The sequence below is a fragment of the Astyanax mexicanus genome, chromosome 14, assembly GCF_023375975.1.
Source record: "Astyanax mexicanus isolate ESR-SI-001 chromosome 14, AstMex3_surface, whole genome shotgun sequence".
NCBI classification, from domain to species: Eukaryota; Metazoa; Chordata; class Actinopteri; order Characiformes; family Acestrorhamphidae; genus Astyanax; species Astyanax mexicanus.
In genome coordinates, this window is record NC_064421.1 from 1,790,696 (window position 1) to 1,816,735 (window position 26,040).

General features: G+C 36.8%; 1 protein-coding gene across 2 annotated transcripts in view; it reads left to right on the forward strand.

The window, feature by feature from the left end:
* The window catches only part of lrfn5a (leucine rich repeat and fibronectin type III domain containing 5a), a 130,619-nt gene extending 110,983 nt beyond the window's left edge, over positions 1 to 19,636 (forward strand). The window contains exons 3-4 of one of the 2 annotated variants that reach the window (XM_022673323.2): positions 14,256 to 15,175; positions 18,901 to 19,636. In XM_022673323.2, coding sequence (XP_022529044.2) covers positions 14,256 to 15,175; positions 18,901 to 18,908 — 928 coding nt within the window. In that variant the 3' untranslated portion in view covers positions 18,909 to 19,636. Of the gene's footprint in view, positions 1 to 14,255; positions 16,337 to 18,900 lie in introns of those variants that run through there. The other variant, XM_022673322.2, reaches the window with a different exon arrangement.
* The last annotated feature ends 6,404 nt before the right edge of the window (positions 19,637 to 26,040 follow it).

Consider the following 26,040-nt stretch of genomic DNA (forward strand, 5'->3'; position numbering starts at 1 on the left):
GATAGATAGATAGATAGATAGAGAGATAGATAGATAGATAGATAGATAGATAGATAGATAGATAGATAGATAGATAGATAGATACTTTATTTATCCCGAAGGAAATTTAGGAATGTATGTAACCCCATATTTTAAATATGTTTACAGTTAAATTATAATATATTTAATAATGAGTATTACAACTGTATCACTATTTATTATATACCAGGTATATTAGAAATGTATTAAGAATTGATGTTAAATATATGTGATACAATATAAATATATTCGAGTACAAATATGCTTCTTGTTCCTGTCTTTTGTAAGTAGCAAGCTTCTACTATACTTCATTGGGTATAAAAATATGTTTTAGTACTGTAATACAATTTTTAGCATTTAAAAAAAATACTTTAAATATAAACAGCTGCATTTAAGACATATTGCTAAAAATGTACAGACGTATATTTGGAAATAAGTATTTTAGAAGTATATTAAATTACATGAAACTAAAAGTGCACTTCATAATAGTCTATTTTTTTAAATAAGCTATATTGTACTTTTTAAAAAGTATGATCAAAGTTTACTTTTAAACATTTTATAAAAGCATAGTATTAATGTACTTTTAATATATTTTAAGTGAGTACATAAATCTGTTAGTATATTTACAGCATACTTAGACGTTTCTCAATATGTTTTAAATACAATTATTTAATACAATTTAAATACATTTTTTTTTCACCAGGAATAACACATATATTTAACATTATTCAAAACATGTGCTGGTCAAACTCAGGCAGCTTTGCTTAATTTTTTACAAGGTTTCTAATCTGAAGATGTTTACAAAACTCATTTAAAAAGCATGTTTTAAAAAACGCAAGTCCACTAATTCCTTTACTTTCCACTCAAGAAAGTCTTAATTTTAAAGAGAAATGGTTATAGACTGCATGTTCAAATAATTTATATTTATGACAAAAAATAAATATCAATCACTCCTGTTACTGGAACTCATTCCTGTTACTTTTCATGTTTAGAGTAACAGAAATGAGTTTTTAGCATAGAATTAGCAAAAACATGAAAATTAGCTAAATGGCGGCTATGCTAACAGCATGAGGACACTGAGCACATTCTGGTGATTTTCCCCAAATTTGTATTTTAAAAATGAACCAATAAGATGTAAGAATTAATTTAGGTAATTTAGAACAGACGTTTTATACCGGCATTCAGTCCTGTTATAGGAACTCACTCCTGTTATTGGAACTCATTCCTGTTACTTTTTATGTTTTGAGTAACAGGACTGAGTTTTTAGCATAGCTTTAGCAAAAACATAAAAATAGCTAAATGGCGGCTATGCTAACAGCATGAGGACACTGAGCACATTCTAGAGATTTTCCTAAAATTTGAGGCCAGTCAATTGTATTTATTGTATTATCAGTGTTTTAATTGGCTGGTTGTTTCAGATACTTTTAAATTATATAAAGCCTTGCCTTCTGATTTATCTATTAAATCATTTCTTATAGTCATGTTCAAAATTATTCAACCCCACTGCAGTCATTTGTTTTAGCAAACTTATTGTTTATTTGTTTATGTTGTTTTTTTAAGGACTATTTTTTAAATATAAAAACAAATGTCTTTTTTGGGATTTTTTAATTGACAAAATTATTTAACCCCTTAAAGATTACCACTCTCAAGAACAGATGTTTTAAACATGCATTTATTTCTGTTACTTTTTATGTTTTGAGTAACAGGACTGAGTTTTTAGCCTAGAATTAGCTAAATTAGATTAGAATTTGTATTTTAAAAATAAACCAATAAGATGTAAGAATTAATTTAAGTAACAGGACTGAGTGTTGAGATTGAGCTCCTCAGTCATCGTTACAATAAGATCAAATATACAGAAAACAAAAAAACTAACGAGGGACCATTTTAATTTTGTCCTTCCCATGATCTTCAGAAGAACCAGCTGATGATGTCACTTCCTGTAACTTCCTGTTGAAGAATGTTCCAGATTAATGTTTTAGATGATCAGGGTAATGTGTTACGGTAACAGGACTGAGTGAAACCACAACACAGGGACACAACTAAAATGTATTAAAAAGTATTTTAACTTAAATATTATGGATTTATTATAAAAGAATATATATTTTTAAAGCATAGATGGGATTTAGCGTCCCACAATGCAAAAAATATATATCTGAAGGATTTTTTAATAATTAAATTTCATGGTAAAGTTTATAGTTAGAGAGTGGAGGTCAGGTAACTAATGCTTTTTTTTAGTGATTTAAGTAGTTTTTATTAATGTTTTAATGACATATTTTACTTTTGCAATTAGGTCAGTGTACAAGACACTATGTTTAATAATAAAATGTATTTTAAAGTTATTTTTTGTGCACATGTATACATGTTATTTCCCAGAGTGACCCTTATAACATTAGAATACTATACCTATATAAACTTAAACTCTACCTGTCTATCCTCAGCTCTCAGATGAATTTGAGTTCAGTGGGGGATTATGGGATGTCAGGAGAGCAGAAAGGGGATGATTTAGTTCTGCAGATCAGGATAACAGCAGACTAACAAAGCAGAATAAACAGAGGCACAGCCAGCTGTTTAAACAGCTGTTAGCATTAGCCGGCTAGTTAAATCAGTTACAGAATCGTTAGCTTAGAAAAGAAACTCAGATTTGTTTGTTGAAAGAGAAACGAGCGACTGCATGAAGCCAATCGGGAAGATAAGTCTTTCAGCCGTCCAATAAAACAGCTTCTGTTTTTATTTATTATTTCATTATCAGTGTTGTGATTGGCTGGTTGTTTTAGGAACCTTTACATTATATAAAGCCTTGCCTTCTGATTTATCTATTAAATTATTATTATTTATTTATACATTTAGAAATACGTTGGTGCCATAATTCTGCATGAATTTGCAGAAAAAATTTGCATGAAAAAAAATAATGAAATAATAATAATTTGGAGGAGTTACAACAAGCAAATGGCATCCATTCAGTTGTGTTGCAGTAATATATTCTATTAAATGTTTTTTAATGTCCCTAAAAATATTATCACAATATTTTGATATTATTTTATATATCAATATATTTCCCACCCTTAGTGTCCACAATGCAACTGATAATTGCAATGATTTATACAGTATTTGATGTCTATACAGTATAAACAGCTCTGTAAAAATTTAAGAGAGCACTTCAGTTTCTGAATCAGTTTCTCTGATTTTGCTATTTATAGGTTTATGTTTGAGTAAAATGAACATTGTTGTTTTATTCTATAAACTACAGACAACATTTCTCCCAAATTACAAATAAAAATATTCTCATTTAGAGCATTTATTTACAGAAAATGAGTTTTAAGAGTTCAGAAATCAATATTTGGTGGAATAACCCTGGTGGTTTTTAATCACATTTTTTTTTTTTCATGCATCTTGGCATCATGTTCTCCTCCACCAGTCTTACACACTGCTTTTGGATAACTTTATGCTGCTTTACTCCTGGTGTAAAAATTCAAGCAGTTCAGTTTGGTGGTTTGATGGCTTGTGATCATCCATCTTCCTCCTGATTATATTCCAGAGGTTTTCAATTTGGTAAAATCAAAGAAAATCATGATTTTTATGTGATATCGTATTTTTTATTAGAGCTGTATATGTTATAGTGAGATATTTATGGTCAGATATTTTGTTTTTGGACGTCTGAGGCTGATTTCTCAGAGTTCTGTCGTTTTAAATGGCCTCAGTCTCGACACCGGGGACGCTGCTGCTGCTGCTGCTGCTGCTGGCAGGGTGTCAGTATCCAGTGGCTAATTTCATTCATATTGTAATGTGTGTGATCCGGCGTTTCTGCTGAGAGAACTGCACCCGAGAGCAGCCCGTTAATCATTCCTGACAATGATAATTGAGAACTCACTCTGCTTCACGCTCATCATTACTGCAGACGAGGTGAAGCCTAGCAATTCACATATTTCCAACCACTGTAAAAAAAAAAAAAAATCAAAAATCATTTTCTTTTATATTTATCTATATTTTATATTTAGCAGTGGTGTAAAGAGTATTGGCGTATGTTCTGCAGTTTCTGTAAGCTGATATATTTCTATCACTATTGCTACCAGCTATTATAATAAATAGAAGAAACCACTTAAAATCTCAATTTTGCTATTTATAGGAATATGTTTGGTTAAAACTAACATTGTAGTTTTATTCTATAAACTACAGACAACATTTCTCCCAAATGCAGAATAAAAACTTTGTTATTTAGATTATTTATTTGCAGAAAACAAAAAATAATAAAGCAAAGAACACAAGTTCACATTTATAAAGTTCTAAGAGTTCAGAAGAGTTCAGCTTTCATGCATCTTGGCATCATGCACTCCTCCACCAGTCTTACACACTGCTTTTGGGTGAGCTTATGCTGCTCCTGGAGCAAAAATTCAAGCAGTTTAGCTTTGTTCACTTTGTTTGATGGCTTTTGATCATTCATCTTCTTCTTGGTTGCATTTCAGATGTTTTTTTAATGGTATTTTGGTCTGGAGATTGTTTGTCATATGAACTTCAGTCAGCAACCGAAGGATGATATCAAGTGACCTACAAAAAGAATGGCAAATGGCAGCTGGGGTGAAATGCACAGAAAAACAGTTGGAAACAGGTTCCTAAAAGCAGGGAACAAGTCGTGTGAAGCTAAAATAAAAATTACTTTTTTGCTTTACACTATTTACACTGAGTTGCTATGGTGTTCAAAGTGGTTCTATTTTAAGAATAATAGAGGATGTTACTGCAGCAAAGATTGGTGTGAAAGCTGAAAGCTGATAAAACATGCAAACCCATTTACAGATTTCTAAGGTGCTGCCTTAGAAGTATCGTAGTGTTTTATAAGGTTGCTAAGGTGTTCTGAAAGGAGTATAGGTGTTGCTAAGGTGTCTAAATTTGTTAATAGGGTGTTGCCAACTGGTTATAATAGTATTTTGTATTGTTGCTTAGGCGTTCCCAGATTACTTGAGGATGTTACTGCAGCAAAGGTGGGTTGTTAAGGTGTTCCCAGAATACTATAGGATACTACTGCAGCAATGTGGGTTGCTGTGGTGTCCAAAGTGGTTATTAGTGTTTTGCAAATATTCTGTTCCCAGAATACTAGAGGATGCTACTGAAGCAATATTGGGTTGCTAAGGTGTTGCCAGAATACTAGAAGATGTTTTTGCAGCAAAGGTGGTTGCTACGGCTTTCCCAAATACAATAAGATGACACTGTAGCAAATGTGGGTTGCTAAGGTGTTTCCGAAATACTAGAGGGTTCTACTGCAGCAAAGGGTGGTTGCTAAAGCTTTCCCAGAATACGTGAGGATGCTACTGCAGCAAAGGGTGCTTGCTAAGGTATTCCCAGAATACTAGAGGATACCACTGCATCAGTGTGCATTGCTATGGTGTCAGATGTGGATATTAGGGTGCTGCAAGTGACTCCCAGTATTCCCAGAACACTAGATGATGTTACTGCAGCACAAAAAACATTTACAGGTTTATAAGGTTTTGCCAAAGTGTTCTGGTGTGTTGTATGGTTGCTAAGGTGTTCTGAAAGGAGTATAGGTGTTGCTAAGGTGCCTAAATTCGTTACTAGGGTGTTGCCAACTGGTTGTAAGGGTGTTTTGTATTGTTGCTAAGGCATTCACAGAATACTAGAGGATGTTACTGCAGAAATGTTCGGTTGCTAAGGTGTCAAAAATAGTTAATATGGTGTTGCAAGTGTTCTAATGGGGGGAACAGACTTTGTGTTAATATTAGAGATTTGCGATTTTGTGCTAATCTGTAAACTTGTGAACACTCCCAGGTGAAAGGCCTAATTGATGTGAAAGGCTGAATGTAGGGCTGCGCCATATACTGTTAAACATCGGCATTGTGATGTGCGCATGTGCAGTAGTCACATAGTATGACGTATGATGTCACTTAAACCAATTAAATCAAACACTTCATGCTACAATGTTTTGATTTCTGACAAAAGAAGTAGATACACAGCGCTGTCTCTATGTCTGTGTGAGTGACAGGCTGCTGCTGCCTGAGAAGCGTGAGGGGGAGGGGCAGCAGTAAACACGAGGTAACCGCACGCATGGCCTCCATCATCCACATGGTTGGGAACGTGCTTGTAATCGTGATCACGTGTTGAAAGCTGTGCACCTCAGTGCAGCACAGTTTATCAGTGCAGATATTTCCAGTTACAGCTGAATTCACACTTTTAATCCTAGAAAAAACTTATTTACTCTCTTACTCACCTTTAAAAATCCATTTAAATGCTGATTAAAGGGCCGATTACTGTTGTTTTGCTGTTTTATCGGGTTTTGAGGGACCTGCATTATTTAATATCGCAATGTATTTTGTCGAAAAAAGAACATTTGCAATGTATTTTTTTTCCAATATCTTGCAGCTCTGGCCAAATTTGTGTGACAGGCTGAATTGATGTGAAAATTGATGTGAAGTGGTGTGAAAGTTGGCTTGGGCGAAAGCATGCCAACCCATTTCTAGGTTTCTAAGGTATTGCTCAAAAGTGTCTTAGAGTTTTGGATGGTTGCTATGGTAGCAAGGTACACTCTAAGAAATATAAGTACAGATTTGTACTTAAAAGAGTATAAAGCTTGTCTCTGGGGCTGTACCTTATATTGAGGTACAAAAAAGTACCTTTCAGTGAAAGTCCTTTTTTGTACCCATGGTTTTTGTGCCAGTATAGATTATAAAGATTATAAACATTGTCATCAACTAAAAATGGCTCAAAAACTTGATGAAACAAAATTGTCTGGCTTTCAAATAAAAAATGTGCAATTTAACTATATATTGTTTATTAGTACAGTGATGCAGAATACTGAATGTACCTTTTGGCTGGTTAAATGGTACAAATCTGTACTTATTGCTGTTAGAAATGACTTTGTACTTCAGAGGGAACAAATCTGACCCTGTAAAGACCAATATTGTACCTTTGAGGGTACAATTATAAAGAATGTACCTTCGAGTACAAAAAAGTACTCATATCGTACCTCTGTTTTTTAGAGTGTAGGTTGATAAGGGGTTTCCAGAATCCTAGACGATGTTGCTGCAGCAAAGGTGGGTTGCTATGGTGCCCAAAGTAGTTAACAGGGTGTTGCAAGTGATTCTATTGGGGGAACAGACTTTAAGTTAATACCAAAGATTTTGGATTTTGAGCTAATCTATAAACAAGTAAATGTTCTAAGGCCAAAAGGGCTAATTGATGTGAATGTTTGTGAAAGGCTGAATTGATGTGAATGTTTGTGAAAGGCTGAATTGATGTGAATTGGTGTGAAAGGCGGCGGTGGCTCGTGTGAGAGCGTGCGAACCCGTGTGCAGCGGGTGGGGATGTGCTCGGAATCCAATTTGGGTGCAGCGGGAATCAGACAGCCGGTCCTTTCAGCGGCGTGAATGAGGCGAGTGTTTGTGAGGTGGGAGGCGCGACAGGTGGGGAGAGAGAGTGTGCGGCGGCTCGATAAGAGATGGCATTGTTGGTGTCGGGAGTGAAAGGCTCTATAAGAGTGATAGCGGGCGGCGGCAGGTAGAGCCGGAGATACGGGCCGGAACAGATTTACTGCTGTTCCACTTCTGCTCTCGCCAGATTACCTGATTAAACACGCCTTCAGCCGCACTCGCTAACCGCAGATAAGGGATAGCGCCGATAGCACCGCCGCTCTCGCGCTTTATTGATGTGTGCCGTGAATGGGATGATGTGTGTGGTTTGTTTTTTTTTTTTATTATTATTTAGTTTTTTTTTTCTTTCCTGAGCTTCCAGAATATCAGGGTTCATTTACTATTACGGTGCATATAGAGAGAGTAGTTATGTAAATCATGAGAAATATGCTCTACATAAACCTGCATGCAAATAGAAAGACACACAAGGCCAATATATATATATATATATATATATATATATATATATATATATATATATATGCCTTACAGCATCACACCACTTCAAATCAGAGATCGGTTTCTCTGATTTTGCTATTTATAGGTTTATGTTTGAGTAAAACGAACATTGTTGTTTTATTCTATAAACTACAGACAACATTTCTCCCAAATTACAAATAAAATATTCTCATTTAGAGCATTTATTTACATTTATTAGTTCAGTTTGGTGTGATGGTTTGTGATCATCCATCTTCCTCTTGATTATATTCCAGAGGTTTTTAATTTGGTAAAGTTAACTAGTTGTTACTAGTTAAAGCTGATGTCTGTAAGTTTTGCAATTTGGGGGATTTAGCTCCCTCTCTGGTAAAAATGGGTAATTGCACTGAGCATGCGGAAGAATCATTTTAAACTGGGCGGGTATGATGTGGTCTCTTTTCAGAGCGAATTGATCCGAATCCAGGTTATGTCCAGTCAGAGAGAGAGAAAGAGAGAGAGAGAGAGAGTTCAGTCAGAATCTTCATTCCTTCGTTTCTTTGATTTTACTATGAGTGAATGAGCTACTGAGCTTTAAGTTTCCCCTTCTGAAGTCCCCAATGATCCACCAGCCGCTGGCGTTCGGTAAAACTGAGCCCGATCCTCTTTTAGAGGCTGTACGTGTGATGTAAATACGTAAAGACGCGTGACGTGACCAGAAGAGGAAGAAGAACTCCCGCGGAAAGCGACCCAATAATTCAGTTTATTTAGTTTTTAGAATAAATATATATTAATAGGCTTATGGTCTTTCCAGCACACTGGTACCATTAAATAAACAATATTTTATCCATATTTTTCTTCACTGAGAAATGCTTCTGCTTTTTTTTCAGTAGAAACTAAATAATACAGACTGCCACTTTAAGACATAATATAGGAATTTGTAGTGCAACCAGATTTAGTAAAGAATGGTTACTAGGAGCTTATTAGTCGTAAAAAAAGAACTTAGTAGATATTTTACACTTAAACTTAAAAAGAAACTTACACAAAAATAGGAAAATTAGGTGCAAACCAGCCCAGGAATACAGTCTGTAATTACAGAACTACAAAATAAAAGCTGAAAATGAAATGGATAATGGGTATATAAATAAGGAGGTGGTCATAATGTTATGCCTGATCTGTATACTCTATATATTCAGTGAGATATTGGAGAGTTTTTGATGTGCAGATATTAGAGGGACTTTATGCAGCGACGGCTGGAGGGAAGGCCACCGAGTCCAGATATAAATATGCATTAATGCTGTAACTGTGGAAACCGAAGTCACTAAGCAACAACTCTAATGTGATGACAGAACGGAGTGATGGCATTCTCACAAAAATAGAAAAAATAGAAAAAGTAACTGAATTAAGCAGCGTTTTCCATCACCACTCTGAGCTGAAATGACTGACAGTGTTTATACAGTAAAGTATATCCATTCCTGCATTCAGAAAAATTGAACTGTAAAGCTTTTAACACTTTATAATGTTGCTATTCCTTCTTATAAAGCTTTAAAGAAGGTTTTTAGCTCTGAAGATACAAAGTAATGAAGTGTATTAGGAGTATTTTGTCCCATTTTACCTGCAAGTACATCCTCCCAATGCTCTTAATGCAATTAGTGATATTAGTGAATATAGTAACTCTGTATTGTAGAGAAGAGAAGTGGGCGGAGCTTCTTCTGGACATGGTGAACATAAGGCTTGTGTTGTGTACAGTAGTAAAGTTGTAGTAAAGTGGTATTAGTGAATATAGTAACTTTATTGTAGTAAATAAGTGGGCGGAGCTTCTTCTGGACATGGTGATCATAAGGCTTGTGTTGTGTACAGTAGTAAAGTTGTAGTAAAGTAGTATTAGTGAATATAGTAACTCTGTATTGTAGTAGAGAAGTGGGCGGAGCTTCTTCTGGACATGGTGAACATAAGGCTTGTGTTGTGTACAGTAGTAAAGTTGTAGTAAAGTAGTATTAGTGAATATAGTAACTCTGTATTGTAGAGAAGAGAAGTGGGCGGAGCTTCTTCTGGACATGGTGATCATAAGGCTTGTGTTGTGTACAGTAGTAAAGTTGTAGTAAAGTAGTATTAGTGAATATAGTAACTCTGTATTGTAGTAGAGAAGTGGGCGGAGCTTCTTCTGGACATGGTGAACATAAGGCTTGTGTTGTGTACAGTAGTAAAGTTGTAGTAAAGTGGTATTAGTGAATATAGTAACTCTGTATTGTAAGTAGAGAAGTGGGCGGAGCTTCTGGTCGTGGTGAACATAAAGCTTGTGTTGTGTACAGTAGTAAAGTTGTAGTAAAGTGGTATTAGTGAATATAGTAACTCTGTATTGTAGAGAAGAGAAGTGGGTGGAGCTTCTTCTGGACATGGTGAACATAAGGCTTGTGTTGTGTACAGTAGTAAAGTTGTAGTAAAGTGGTATTAGTGAATATAGTAACTCTGTATTGTAGTAGAGAAGTGGGCGGAGCTTCTTCTGGTCATGGTGAACATAAGGCTTGTGTTGTGTACAGTAGTAAAGTTGTAGTAAAGTGGTATTAGTGAATATAGTAACTCTGTATTGTAGAGTAGAGAAGTGGGCGGAGCTTCTTCTGGTCATGGTGAACATAAGGCTTGTGTTGTGTACAGTAGTAAAGTTGTAGTAAAGTGGTATTAGTGAATATAGTAACTCTGTATTGTAGAGAAGTGGGCGGAGCTTCTTCTGGTCATGGTGAACATAAGGCTTGTGTTGTGTACAGTAGTAAAGTTGTAGTAAAGTGGTATTAGTGAATATAGTAACTCTGTATTGTAGTAGAGAAGTGGGCGGAGCTTCTTCTGGTCCTGGTGAACATAAGGCTTGTGTTGTGTACAGTAGTAAAGTTGTAGTAAAGTGGTATTAGTGAATATAGTAACTCTGTATTGTAGTAGAGAAGTGGGCGGGGCTTCTTCTGGTCATGGTGATCATAAGGCTTGTGTTGTGTACAGTAGTAAAGTTGTAGTAAAGTGGTATTAGTGAATATAGTAACTCTGTATTGTAGTAGAGAAGTGGGCGGGGCTTCTTCTGGTCCTGGTGAACATAAGGCTTGTGTTGTGTACAGTAGTAAAGTTGTAGTAAAGTGGTATTAGTGAATATAGTAACTCTGTATTGTAGTAGAGAAGTGGGCGGAGCTTCTTCTGGTCATGGTGAACATAAGGCTTGTGTTGTGTAAAGTTGTAGTAAAGTGGTATTAGTGAATATAGTAACTCTGTATTGTAGAGAAGAGAAGTGGGCGGAGCTTCTTCTGATCATGGTGAACATAAGGCTTGTGTTGTGTACAGTAGTAAAGCTGTAGTAAAGTGGTATTAGTGAATATAGTAACTCTGTATTGTAGTAGAGAAGTGGGCGGAGCTTCTTCTGGACATGGTGAACATAAGGCTTGTGTTGTGTACAGTAGTAAAGTTGTAGTAAAGTGGTATTAGTGAATATAGTAACTCTGTACTGTAGTAGAGAAGTGGGCGGAGCTTCTTCTGGTCATGGTGAACATAAGGCTTAAGTCTATGTCTATTGTTATTAAGCGCTTATTATGCATTCCTTGTCAATATACTGTGTTTATTACATGACAACTTTACAAAACAGGAGATTAATAACATTTTTGATCTAAAGATGGTCAAATTTAAGCTAATATAGAGTTGAAATTCTCAATTAAATACATATTTAAGTATTATAGAATCTCGTAAATGTACTTTTCAGACATCAGAATATGAAAAATCAGACTAGAGCCCTAAAAGTTTAGCTGTAAAGATGCAATAAATCATGCATTGAATAAAGAGCCTAGCTAATAGGAAGGCATGACAAAAATAGTCGTGATTAATCGAATATTCGTAAAAATAATCTACAGATTAGTCGACTACTAAAATCATCACTGAGTCATTAGCAGTGTTGGGAGTAACGGCGTTGAAATAAACAGCGTTACTAACGCCGTTACTTTTTTTCAGTAAGGAGTAATCTAACTAATTACTCTGACTGTAACTATAACCCCGTTACCATTTCCGACACCCCGTTACTGCACGTTACTTTAGCAGCTCAATAAACTTTTTTTTAACTTCACGCATACAGACAAAGGGCCCTATCATACACCCCGCAAGGTGTGTAGCGCGGCGCGTTGCCATCTTACACCACGTCAACAGTCCTTAACACAGCAATGGACTTTTGAAATATATATACGCTGATGGATGTGGTGGTCTGGAAATGATGTGTGTTCAGGTAAATTTCTGGCGTGTTTCTATCTTGGCGGCGGAAAAAAGCTTTGCGAGATTGATCACTCTGCGCCCTGCGCTGCGCTTTGAAACTGAGACTAACCCAAACTTTTATTATTCTGCGCAGAAAGCCTGTGATTGTTTTAAATTCGTTTTTTAATGGATTGTTGTTTTTGTCCATTCTTTTGTTTTGTTTATATATACATTTTTCCTTTGAGTGTAGTTTGGTTTGTTTAATTTTTATCCCCAGAAGCGTATTTGGATTTTCCGGGGTTTTTTTTTCAGTATTACAAGTCTTAGTAATTTTCTTTGGCCGTGTGGAGTTTTTCGTTTTCTTATTTTTTTTAATTCGTTAGATTATATTTTTGTCAACATTTTGGGTTTATTTTCGTTTGTTATTTTTCTAATAATAGTAGTAATTACATAATTTAGTAACTCAGTTACTTTTTTGGAGAAGTAACTAGGAACTATAACTAATTACTTTTTCAAAGTAACGTGCCCAACACTGGTCATTAGTTGCAGCCCTAGTTTGGACCGTCTGCAATCGAATATCAGATATAACTGAAGTTAAATGTAAGAAACGCTGTGATTTTCTGATATATTTTGTCTGATAGCAGCTTTTTTATATTTATTTGGTGTTGTATTATTTATAGTTCTCATCCAGCAGCCGGGTGGTAACTCAGTGCTTAATGGTGTTCACTGATGGGCATCTGGTGACAGTGTTTTCTCCTTTTTCTCCTGGCGTTTTAAAAGCATGATTTATGTGTTGGCAGCATTTTTTCATTTGAGTTAAAACAAACTTCCCAAAGCCTGACAGCGAGGAACTTACAGAGCATGACCGGCTGGAACATCTCTCCGAGGGGACGCCCACTGGAGGGCTGGCAGAATGCGAGATGCATTAGAGTTGGCACTGGATCTCTGACTGGGCTGTAATTGCTTTTTAAGGAATGAAGCATTTCTTTTGGCCACACCGTTAGACACACAATGATATAATAGTGCAACTAAGAGTGCACAATATATCGTTTTAGTATTGTCACTGCAGTTACTTAAAGGATAAAAATTCCTTTATTTTTCCCCAAAAATCATCAGTGCGCCTTGCATTCCGGTGCTCCTTTTGTATGAATTCTATCAGTCAGGTATTAAGAAGCAGTAAAGCCACTCTGCTGTAGTACGGAGTTATACAGGAGATTCAGTGAAGTTTCTCCAGCAATAAGGCTGGAGCAGTATTAGCATTACCCGCTAACCTGCAGCTAGCCTTAGTGGAAATCTGAAAATCTAAGATTACTTTAAATAAACTAAAGCACTTTAATCACCCAAATAAACAGTTTTCAGTAGAGAAATCTGTGTAGATTAACATCCAGCACTCGATTAACTTTAAAAGCAAATTTTATTTTATTTTTTGGTTTACTTATCTTAAATTAGCTGAATAAGATGGAAAACATGGTGACACCACTGCTCCTTACTAGTGGTGCATAAAGAACCTTATAATCTAAAGCGTCTTATGGTGCCGAAGGTACAGTACACAAGTGCACTGTTTTTACTTTACATAATTATACGTATCTACCAGATTACAGATTTAATCTATCTAAGAACTTTTAAGGGTTATGATTTAAAATATTAAAATACTATATTATAGATTCTTAAAGTAGCACCCCTTGCTTAGATGATCAGTTTTGCACATCTTGGTATAATTTTCTCAGTCAGTTTTATGAGGTAGAGTCTCCGGGAATTCAGGCTTTCAGTTAACAGCTGTGCTGAACTCATCAAGAGTTAATTACTTGAATTTCTTGTCTCTTAATAAAGTGTTTGAGAGCATCAGTTAAAGTAAAGTAGTGAAGAGGAAGAGTTGAGAAAACACTGACTTTAGACAGTTATATATATTTTTATATATTTTTAAATACATATATATATATATATTTAGGTATTACATTAATATAACAGTTAAAATGTATTTTAATGCTCTGTACTTATAACACTTATATATAAATATAAGTAAATTATAGAATATAATGTTAAATAAAGTACTGATTAATAATGTGGCTACAAGAACACTTTAGTGCACTATAGCATAATAATGATTAGTAATAATTCTTTAATCTACTTTTTTCACTAGGGTGGATCTGTTCTCTAATCTGCTTTCTGTTTCTGTTCTTGTTCTTATCTCTGCAGAATGATCCCGCCCACAAGCAAAAACTTCCTGGTGAATAACCTGGCTGCCGGGACGCAGTACGACCTGTGCGTTCTGGCGATCTACGACGACGGCATCACGTCCCTGACCGCCACCCGGGTGGTGGGCTGCGTCCAGTTCACCACCGAGTCCGAGTACCTGCGCTGCCACTTCATGCAGTCGCAGTTCCTGGGCGGCACCATGATCATCATCATCGGCGGCATCATCGTGGCGTCAGTCCTCGTCTTCATCATCATCCTCATGATCCGGTACAAGGTGTGCAACGGCGGCGACCGCGGCAAAGGATCGGCCGTCACCAGCATGCACTCGCAAACCAACGGGGCTCAGTCGCAGGGCTGCAGCGTCACGCCATCCGCGTCCAAAGAGGGCGCTCTGGCGTTGGAAGGAGGCGAGAAAAGCGTCCAGAAGGTGGCGCCGCCCCCTCCGGATTCCCTCACCCACTCCTCGGAGACCTCCCTCCCAGACTGTTCCACCACGTCCACGTCCGTGGTCAGCCCGAGCTGGACGACTCCGGGCTCGTCCGGGTCGCTCAAGCCAAAGCGCAAACCGGCGCCCAAGCCGGCCGAGGCCAAGCCGGACGCTCTGACCAATCCCGAGACTCAAAACACCAACCGGAACAACTCCACCGCGCTGCAGCAGCCGCTAATCCCCGCCCCCACGCTCCCCTCACGCTTTAAAGACACTCCCATCCTGCGGAGGGCGCACCCCAGACCCTCCGCGACCAAGTACATGACACTGCCGGTGGAGGGGGTGCGCGCCAAGCGGCGGTACTCCCTGAACGAGGACCTGTCCAAGCACCACTGCTTCATCGGGCAGGCGCACAAGTTCGGGAACATGTGGTCCAAGCGGAGTCTGTCCATGAACGGCATGCTAGCGCAAACAGAAAACTCGGATATAGATGGTAGCAAAGCCATGTGTTCCAGTTCAGAGTGGATCCTAGAGAGCACAGTGTGAATGTAGTGAGACAGTAGTGATTAATTCGTGCCTGTGTGCTGAATCACGAGGGCTGGACGGAGCTTCGGGGACGCCTAACTTACTAACTTAAGCAAAAATACAGAAGATTAAAAATAAAAAAAAATTAAAACAGATTATATTTAATCAGTGGAAACAAAAATACAAATAATAACCATTTCAACCTTCATCCTTTTTTGCATTCTTGGTAAAATTATGATTTATTTTAAAATGAACGACAGATATTTCTGCAATAATAAAGAAAATAACAGATTTATCCCAAAAGAGATAATTGATATAAATTGATATATGGTTATTCTTTGTAAGGGCTCATTTGTAATAATACTACTATTAATAATACTAATATTAAGGACAAAAGCACAGCAACATCATTTCTTTTTTCTCCTATATGTAGAGACAGTATTTTGCAACATACACTTCATAGTTTCATAGAGTTCCATATGATGGTTTTCATTAACAGTGAATATTAAAGAGAAATTTGATAATAACTAAAAATCTAAAATATTTCATTTAATACATATGTTATATGTAATGTAATACAAATAGAGCTGGGCAATATATAGATTTATTTTACCATATTGTGGTAAATTCTCTTATCTTACCGACTTATTGTATCAAAACTGCAGATAAAAGTTGGGAAACAATTAAGGAATTATATAAGCAGAAATCGATTGTATTCACCTAAAGATAAGTAAAGAGGACATTTAGGTGAAGCTGACTTATAATTATAGAATATAACAGAATATAATTGTAATCACATCAACAAGTTCATGTTCATAAAGTTTTAAGAGTTCAGAAATAATCAATATTTGGTGAAATAACCCTGCTTGGTTTTTAATCACAGTTTTAATTTCATGCATCTTGGCATCATGTTCTCCTCCTCCACCAGTCTTACACACTGCTTTTGGATAACTTTATGCTGCTTTACTCCTAGAGAGACAAGACCTAGTATATGTCCAATGCAAACACCACTGTGCACCGCTGATCAGTTAACACATTTCGTTGATTTATTGAATTAATATCTCTGTAATGATATAAACAGTTGGGTCAGGGTTCTTTAAGCACTGATATGCTTATGCTTATGCTTTTGATATGATAAGAAATTTTAAGAAAATATCAATATATTGTCCAGCTCTAATCACACTATAATAAACTGTTCTGGTTTTGTAAATGATATACAGTTTTTACAGCATCTGTTACTGATCAGTTCACTGCATTCAAGCTGAGCACAAAGGGCAGAACACTGTAAAGTACTGTAGCCTGGTGTAGCTACACCACAGACAACAAATACTGTATAATAACTGTTCATAACCATATCAGAAATATAAATAACAGTCAAAATTCTGTATTAAAACGTTATAAAACCACCAAGCCAAGGAAATGTGCTCAATTGCTGAATAATACGAAACATTTAGTAAAAAAAAAAAAAAAAGTTAGGCCTCCCCGAGCTTCTCACAGGCAGTGCTTTAGGCTACGTTCACACGGCGGCTAAAAGTGTCCCAAATTCAATTTTTTTAACCAAATCTAATACATAATTTTATCTGTTCAAACAATATTTTTTATGTGAATTATATCTGACATTAAGTCTGAACGGTTCGTGTTCACTTTGTAAGTGAGACGCATTGCATGACAGATCCGTGCTTCACGTTAAGTTTCGCTTTAATCTTTCCAAACATCAGCTGAGCTTATTACTGAGAATTCACTCCAGGATATGATATTCAGACCACGCCCAGGTTTTTTTCAATTTAAATCGCTTTGATGCTACATTTTCCTTTGATCTGTAGCAATGTTTGTACAATTTATCATTAGGAACACCGCTTTAACACACGTTATATTATTTTTACGCTGCTGAAACCTTCACTCAACGCTGTTCTGCATTTTCCTGTCTGCTCACACCTTCTTTTTCCATTTTGTTTGACGTAAATTCTTAAACTTTAAGTTAAAAACATGAATTTCAAGACAAAATTAGCTGTGAATCAGAAAAATTGAATATGTACTTTTACTTTAAAACTTTTTTAAACAAATATTATACATCATAATTTGCTAAAGTATTCAATTTATTTCACATTAATCATATTTACTTTACTTTTACACCTTGATTGTCATACAAAATAAACATTCCTATTTATTTTAATATATCAATTAAGACAAAAATTATTCAAAATTTGAATATTTTGAATATTTAGATTATTTTGACTATTTGATTAGTTTTTTATTTTAAATCAAATCTGGTCAAATATATAAATTCTGTTTTATATTGTATATGTATATGCTGGTCAAATTTGACGATACATATTTATGCAGACCAGAATCCCCTGAAAAGAAAATACTGTTGTACGAATCCCGGTCTTGCAGCTTGCCATCAGCTGCCGGAGCCCCGAGAGAGTACAATTGGTCTTGCTCTCTCTCTGGGTGGGTACAGTACAGTAGATGGCGCTCTCTCTTTCCCCTCATCACTCCTAGGGTGATGTGGATCAGCACAAGGCTGCATCTGTGAGCCGATGTATCAGAACCGAGTCGCTGCGCTTTCCTCCGAGCGTTAGCGCTGTAATGCTACTCGGCTAAAGAGGTTCAAAAAGAGGCGGAGTCTGACTTGGAAAAATGGGATATGACCTAGATCGGATTTCAATGTCACGTTTTTGAAGTAAGGCCACAATTACCTGCCATGTGAATGAAGCCTATGTGTGTATGTGTGTGTGTTGAGTGTATAGTGTGTAAACAGCACTGAAAAAATTGACTCGTACAATTTACTTAAAAAAAAGTAAATTTTTAAGTAAATTTAATGTCAGATAAATTGAAGGTATTCAACTCGATTTCAAGACTTAAATGTAAGGATTGATTCAGTAAAAATAAATGAAGTAAAGTTTACTAAAAGAAAGGATTGATTCAGTAAAAATAAATGAAGTAAAGTTTACTAAAAGAAAGGATTGATTCAGTAAAAATAAATGAAGTAAAGTTTACTAAAAGAAAGGATTGATTCAGTAAAAATAAATGAAGTAAAGTTTAGTAAAAGAAAGGATTGATTCAGTAAAAATAAATGAAGTAAAGTTTACTAAAAGAAAGGATTGATTCAGTAAAAATAAATGAAGTAAAGTTTACTAAAAGAAAGGATTGATTCAGTAAAAATAAATGAAGTAACGTTTACTAAAAGAAAGGATTGATTCAGTAAAAATAAATGAAGTAAAGTTTACTAAAAGAAAGGATTGATTCAGTAAAAATAAATGAAGTAACGTTTACTAAAAGAAAGGATTAACTGAAGTTCAGTTCACTTATTTACTCTGTGTAACATTTTAAGTCTTGAAACTGAGTTGAAGTTACTTAAATTTATCTGAAATTAAATTTACTTAAAAAAAGCAAATGCAGGAAGTTGCAAGTTACTTGAAAAAAGCTTTTTTTTAAAGTAAATTTTACGCATCATTTTTTTTAGTGTGTATGAGCGTGTGTTGAGTGTTTGTATGCATGTGAATGTGAATACGTACGTGTGGATGTGTTGAGTGTGTTGAGTGTGTGTGTGTGTGAGTGTGTGTGTGTGTGAGTGTGTGTGTGTGTGTGTGTGAGTGTGTGTGTGTGTGTGTTTGCACCATTTCTACCTTCCTGTCCACAACACCGTCTTTTCTGTTCTGTCTTTTGTTATTTTTTATTTTTAAATCAAAGTTCTCTGAAAGTGCGAGGATGAGGATGAGGATGAGGATGAGGATGAGGAAGATGATGAGGAGGATGAAGGTCGCCTTGATGGAATTCCCTCTCAACCCTCTGCTGACAGCCACCTCCATCCCCATAGCAACCGCATCCACTCAGCACCACTCTCGGAGCGCTGTTGGCGCGGGAACCGCACCGGTGCCTTCCTATGTTCTCCCGCCAGGAGCACCAACCGGAACCGAGCTTCGGCCCGATAGGGAATGTGAGCTAGACTGAGAGCAAACAGAGATATTTCACAAAAAAGCCTTTCTATTCACGGGAATAACGATTTCCTGCATTACTACAGAGACGCTCAGAAAAAAAACAAAAACAAAAAACGACTATTACAGACTCTGGATAAAAAGAGAGAGAGAGAAATAAAAAAAAAAACTGGGACATGTTATTAAATTGATATTTTTTAAATAAAAAAAAAACAAAAATCAAGGTTTTTCTTTTCGGTGACATTGATATTGCCTTTATTTGAAGGCTCGGATTAAAAAAAAAGAAAAAAAGAAAAAGAAGATAAAATCCATGTACAGAAAGAAGACAACATCTACTGTGTTGTTATGTTGTGTAAAATAAAAACGAAAAAAGGAAAGAAGTATATATATTTATTTATTTGAATGCTTCCTTTTGTTTTGGAGTTAAAGTGGAGTAAAATCACATATTGACATATCTGCCCTATCCGGACAGGATTAGTTTCTCAGGGGGTAATTTGGTAATTCCATTTTCTCTTTTATTTTCTCTTTTATTGGGGTTTTTATCCTCTGTGATTTTATTCCTGTCCAGAACGATCATGTACGTGTTTTTCTCAGACGTCCTCTGAGAAAGAAAATTACAGGCTGAATTATCTACTGTCTTTCTCGTGGTCCTCCGGAATTTTTAGGCCACTTTTAGTAGAGTTTTGTGTCCTTGCGTTTAATAAAATACCTATTTGTCCACTGCCGTGCACCGTAGTTATATAAAATTAAATTATATAAAATATATAAAATTAACTGGGCTGAGCCCCGGATCTTTACATATCCAGGCAACGCCTCTGGTAAACATACAGACTACAGTCTAATATACTCTGATACCTCTGATAGCTGAATGCTGAATGCTCCCAGCCTTAGTCCTGGAGAAACTTCACTCACTAAGAAAACTCACTAAGGCTGGGTCCAGCAGCATTAGCATTAGCTGCTAACAGCAGCGCTAACAGGGTGTAAATGCCACCCGGTAGCGCTAGACTGAGGAACCCTGAATGTTCTGGTAACCCAGGGTACTATCAGCTAGCGGTTTGTCCCACGTAGCTTGTTTTAACACAGTAAACACCAGGGGCGTTGCCTGGCCTGGGCTTCTGGGGCTTTAGTCCCGAATGATTTTCCAGTAGCCCCGAATCTTTTTAAAATCTCTTAATGCTAATCACAGAGACAGTTTAAGGATAAAGTCCTGGAGCAGCTGAGTGTCTGACTGGTAGAATTCATACATGTATGTATTGTCAAATTTTGTGAAAATGAAAGGATTTTAAGTGCACCTTATAGTCCGTGAAATACGGTAGTTACTGCTGCTCTGAGGTCAGTGTGGAATTAAAGCTGCAGTATTGAGTGAAATTACCAGTAGATAACACTGCTGGTTCTGTTCTACAGCGGTTCTGACAGTACCACTCTGAGGAACTCTGGACCCGCTCACTGTTCACACTGTTCCTCAGCTGAAGGCTAAATCCGTGCAGCAGCAGCACTGCGGCCTTCTGGGATACGAGTTCAGCTTTCCAGAAATAAAGAAGAGAGAAGATCCAGAATAAAGCGCTGTCCTTCAGCCCGTCCCATGAGATACGGCACAGAGCTCATTTACAGTACTGCTACAGTGCTCACCTCTAACGCTCCTCACATCACTCCTATACTCCCACGCTTCCATAAATATATAAATATACACACAGCTAATATATGGAGAAGATGATACCGAGGGTTTTGAGGACAGTTAGGGGTGAATCTGAGGTTGTAATTATGATTTACAACTTATTTACTGCTGAATATATATATAATACATAAATAATATATGTATACAATAATATGATTTCTTTTGTTTTTGCGTTTTTAGTGTTTTTGATAAGCAAACACATTTTAATATAAGACAAAGAAACTTAAATAACCCGTACAGACCTGAACTCCCTGGTAAAAAAAAAAAAAATATATATATATATATATATATATATATATATGAGTATAAATATATATATATATATATATATATATATATATATATATATATATATATATATATATATAGATATAGATATAGATATATAAGAGATGATAATAACACTATTAGTCCAAAAACTAAATTTAAGCTTTCTACAGTAAGTAAATGAACTAATTTTTATTTACTTACTAGTTTTTATTTTTAGTTGTTTTATTTATTTATAAACTAGTTCCTGCCTGGACTGGCTGTAGAAACTTTTGACTGGGATTCCTGCCACCTTGTTTTCAATCAATTAAGTGTAATGTTGCCTTGTAACACCTGGATCAACATAAAATATATATATATATATATATATATCATGGTGTAGAGAAGCAGAAATGTAATGTCCACATATGAGGATGCAGGGTCTTTGGGTTAATTGTACTTAATTGTACATATTGAGAAATGTCTAAGTATGCTATAAACATAATAACACATTTCTGTATTTACTAAAATATATTAAAAGTACATTAATATTATGCTTTCTTGAAATGTTTAAAAAAGTAAACTTTGATCATACTTTTTAAAAAGTACAATATAGTGTATTTAAAATAAATAGACTACTATGAAGTACACTTTTAGCTTAAAGTCATTCAATATACAGTACTTCTAAAATACTTTATGTATTTTTCCAAATATACTTTTGTACATTTTTAGCAATGTGTGTTAAAAACAGCTATTACAGTAGTTCACTTAAAGAGCAATGTATCAAACAATGTAACTTTTTAGAAAGTAATACATTGAATTACTTCTACTTATTTTTTAAAAAATAATGTTTTTTTATACCCAACAAAGTAACTATACTAGAAGTGTGCTACTCACAAAAGACAAGAAGCGTTTATATATTTGTACTCTGATGTAAATATAGATCACATATATTTAACATCGATTCTTAGTACATATACTCTAATATACCTGCTGTATAATAAATAGTGATACAGTTGTAATACTCTACTCTAAATTAAATTTATTATAATTTTAGTGTAAGCATATTTAAAATATGGGGTTACATACATGACGTAGTTTAAATTAAATGTTTAAATGTTACTTATTTAAAGTATATTTAAAATAGTTCCATTTTAGTTCACTGAGGCGAGTGAGATCCCGTAGTTCTTTAAGTTCTTTAGTTGTTCTGGATTCTTTTCTTTTTTATGGATCTCCTGGATGAGTTCTTCATGCCCTTTTGGAGTAATTTTGTTCGGTCGGCCGGTCACTCCTGGGAAGGTTCACCAGTGTTCCATGTTTTTTCTCCATTAGTGAATAATAGTGAATCACTGTGGTTCTCTGGAGTCTCAAAACTTTAGAAATAAATGACTTCATAACCTTTTCCACACAGATGGATGATCAGTGCCTTCTACAGGTCTGGAATCAGTAATCAGGTAATTGACAGGTGATTTATTGTGACTTAAATTTAAGATGCAAACATGTAAAAAGTGTTTTTTAATGAACGTCTTGTGCACTTTTTTTTAAGTTATTAATGCCTCGTTTTAAATTTCAGGTCTCTCCGGATTCTAGCAATGAAAAGTGTGGAGCTACTTTGAGCTGGATAACGGTGGAAAAAGTGAAATTTATCTGCAGGGATAAAAAATATGCCCTGTATCACTCATTCTAAAGCCTTATGATACTGGAAAGCTGTGGGAGAGGGGAGGTGGGCGGAGGTGGGCTATATTTAACAAAGGTAAAAGTACTTTTAATCATGTTTTAATTCACCCAAAGTCAATTTTACACTGGATTTCTTCTTTTAAAACGTTAAAACTGTAAGTTAAAGTGGAACTGCAGCAGCTTTTCCTCTGCTGGCCTGATAAAGAGGTTAAAGTCACTGAGGTTAAATAAGCAGTAACTACAGCACTGTTTACAGGTTGCCGTGTGTGTGTGTGTGTGTGTGTGTGTCCTTGCCGTGGCCCTGTTAAGCCTCGGACACTTAACGTTAAGAAGCTTTGGGTGGATGTTTGTCCTCCTGCTCCATATGGCTGCAGCTCCCGTCTCCACGCTATCGGGGGGGACATCCGCGTCCCCCGCCGCCGCCAACGCCAACACTCAGCTGAGGGCAATGAGATTTTAACAAGGCAAATCCTAATTATTCCCCAGGCCCCGCCCCCTGCTGCCACTTCCTCTTATATTCAGAGTGGCAGCGCTCCGTAATGAGCGGGCGGAGGGGGGCGGAGTCACGGGGGAATAGCTGCTGCTGTTCACTGGGGGGAATAATAAACAGCAGCGCTAATTCTGCAGCCGTGCCCGTGCCAACTCAGGCGAGCCATCAGTCGTGCACCATGCAGCTTGATTTATGGTGTGTCAGTGTGTCTTTGCTATCATAACGACGGGAAAAGTACACCTTGCGCCTCTCAAAACACAACACAAAAGGCATGAACTAATTCGCTTAATTAACACATAATTTCCTGCAGATACAGCCCTTCACTAACCAATTAGTGTCTGTTGTCACCCAGTCCCAACTCAGCGCCAACATAGTGGCAACTCAGTGCCAACTCCGTGCCAACACAGTGCCAACTCAGTGCCAACTCAGTGGCAACATAGTGCCAATACAGTGCCAACACAGTTCCAACATAGTGTCAACACTGTGTCAACACAGTTCCAACACAGTGCCAATACAGTAGCAACTCAGCAGCAACACGGTGCCAACTCAGTGCCAACACAGTTCCAACTCAGCGCCAACACAGTGCAAACTCAGGGCTAACTCAACAGCAACACAATGCCACCTAGGTCCCAACACAGTGCCAACATAGTGCCAACTCAGTGCCAACTCAGCGCCAACATAGTGCCAACACAGTGCCAACACAGTGCAAACTCAGGGCTAACTCAACAGCAACACAATGCCACCTAGGTCCCAACACAGTGCCAACATAGTGCCAACTCAGTGCCAACTCAGCGCCAACACAGTGCCAACACCGTGCCAACTCAGTGCCAACACATTTCCAACACAGTGAGATAATTTAGTAGCAGCCTGCAGTAAAACAAATTAAATAAATATAAAACACCAAAAATAATACCTTTACTACATTTGGACTATTTGTGTTGATAGTGTAAATCTAATCTATGTCTAATTTATAACTTGCTTTATAGAACAATAACACTCTAATCTGATGGTAAAATCTAGTGTGTTGTGTCCCCTATACAGGAATATATGATGTAAATTACAATACATCAGCACAGATATACAGAGCCCAGAAAAAGCAGATCTAATCTAAACAGAAGCACATGGCTGTCCTTCACTAACATACATGAATTATGATTTTATAGGACTGCTCAGACAGCCAATGTCACCTTAATAAATCTGAGTGAGGAATGTAAAGTGATGGGAGGGAGAGCGGCGCTCACTTCAGGACACCGCAGCATCCATCCCTGTACTCTATATAACATATATCATACATATACAGTGTGTATGTAGGTCTTAAAGGAGAACTTACTATACCCTAGTAAAAAAAAGGATTAAAAATATTAATCATTATTATGCTATTATGCTGTCCTCACTAAAGGTTGTTGCAGGCAACGTATTTTCAGCTAAACAGCTAGTATAACATAACAATATTTTCCAGTCTTGCATCCTCCAAGGAACAGACACATTGTTGTATTTGGCAGGATTTAATGTAGGAAAATATGTAATTTCTTTGTAAAACTGCAAAAAGGAACACAAAATACAGGCTAGTAAGGACTAGAGCAACACTGTAAAATATGTCTAACACAGTTGTATGTAGCTAACAATGAAAAGCATATCATCAGAAACCAAGAACTCTAATACAGAAAATACTAACTAAAATGCATGAATATAACTTTTAACAGTGCAAAAACTTACAGATGAAGCTGTATTTGTGAATTTTAAGGGAGGATGGGGAGGATTGCTCTGCAGATGCTCATTCCATGAGGTACAAGGCAAAACAGGACTTCCTGAGACTGCTACTTCCTGCTAGGTCATATACACCTACTTACCACTAGGTGGTGCTAGCAAACTTAAAGAAACAGTATACTAAACCCAATACACTCCCCGCCTGGCATATTAACATGCCACTAAACACATAAAACAACACTCCTTAGTCTGTACTAAGAGAGTTACTGCGCAGCATTCGAGTATCACCTATCATTTACAGTCCTATGCAGAAGAGGTCTACGTCTTAAGAGGGAGTCTTGTAGGAGTTTCCTGCCTCTTCTGTTAAAAGCAGGACCACCTCCGCAATGGGTCTGGAGAATATCTTGACCGATTTATTCCTCGTCACTTTGACTTCCACCTTTCTTACCAGCCCGTCTTTGCTGGGTATGGCTTTCACAATAATCCCCATCGGCCACTGATTCCTTTTTGCCTGACAGTCCTTCATCAGAACAACATCTCCTGCTTTGAGATTGGGTTTTAGCGACTGCCACTTCTGTCGAGTCTGAAGAGTGCTCAAATATTCACGTCGCCACCTAGCCCAGAAAGTTTCTGCTAAGGCTTGCACTCTTTTCCACTGGTTTTTGAGCAAATCTCCTTTTGTGAACTCAGTAGCAGGAGGAAGGGATGTGCTGGTTTTCTGTGTCAGCAACATAGCAGGGGTTAAAATGAAGGGGGATTCTGGGTCAGTGGATACAGGCACTAGTGGTCTTGCATTTACAATGGCACAGACTTCTGCCATAAAGGTGGTAAGGACTTCATGAGAGAGCTTCGAAGGTCCAACCTTGAGGAGCATGGAGTCCAGAATTCGTCGCGCAACGCCAATCATGCGCTCCCATGTGCCACCCATGTGGGAGGAGTGAGGTGGGTTAAAAACCCACGTGCATCTTTGTTGACTGAGGTAGTCTTCAACACTATGAGGACAGGGACGCTGTGAATCCATTTGTAGTTCCTTGAATGCTCCAATAAAATTGGTCCCACAATCCGATCGAAGTTGTTTAGCAGGGCCTCTGATGGAGAAA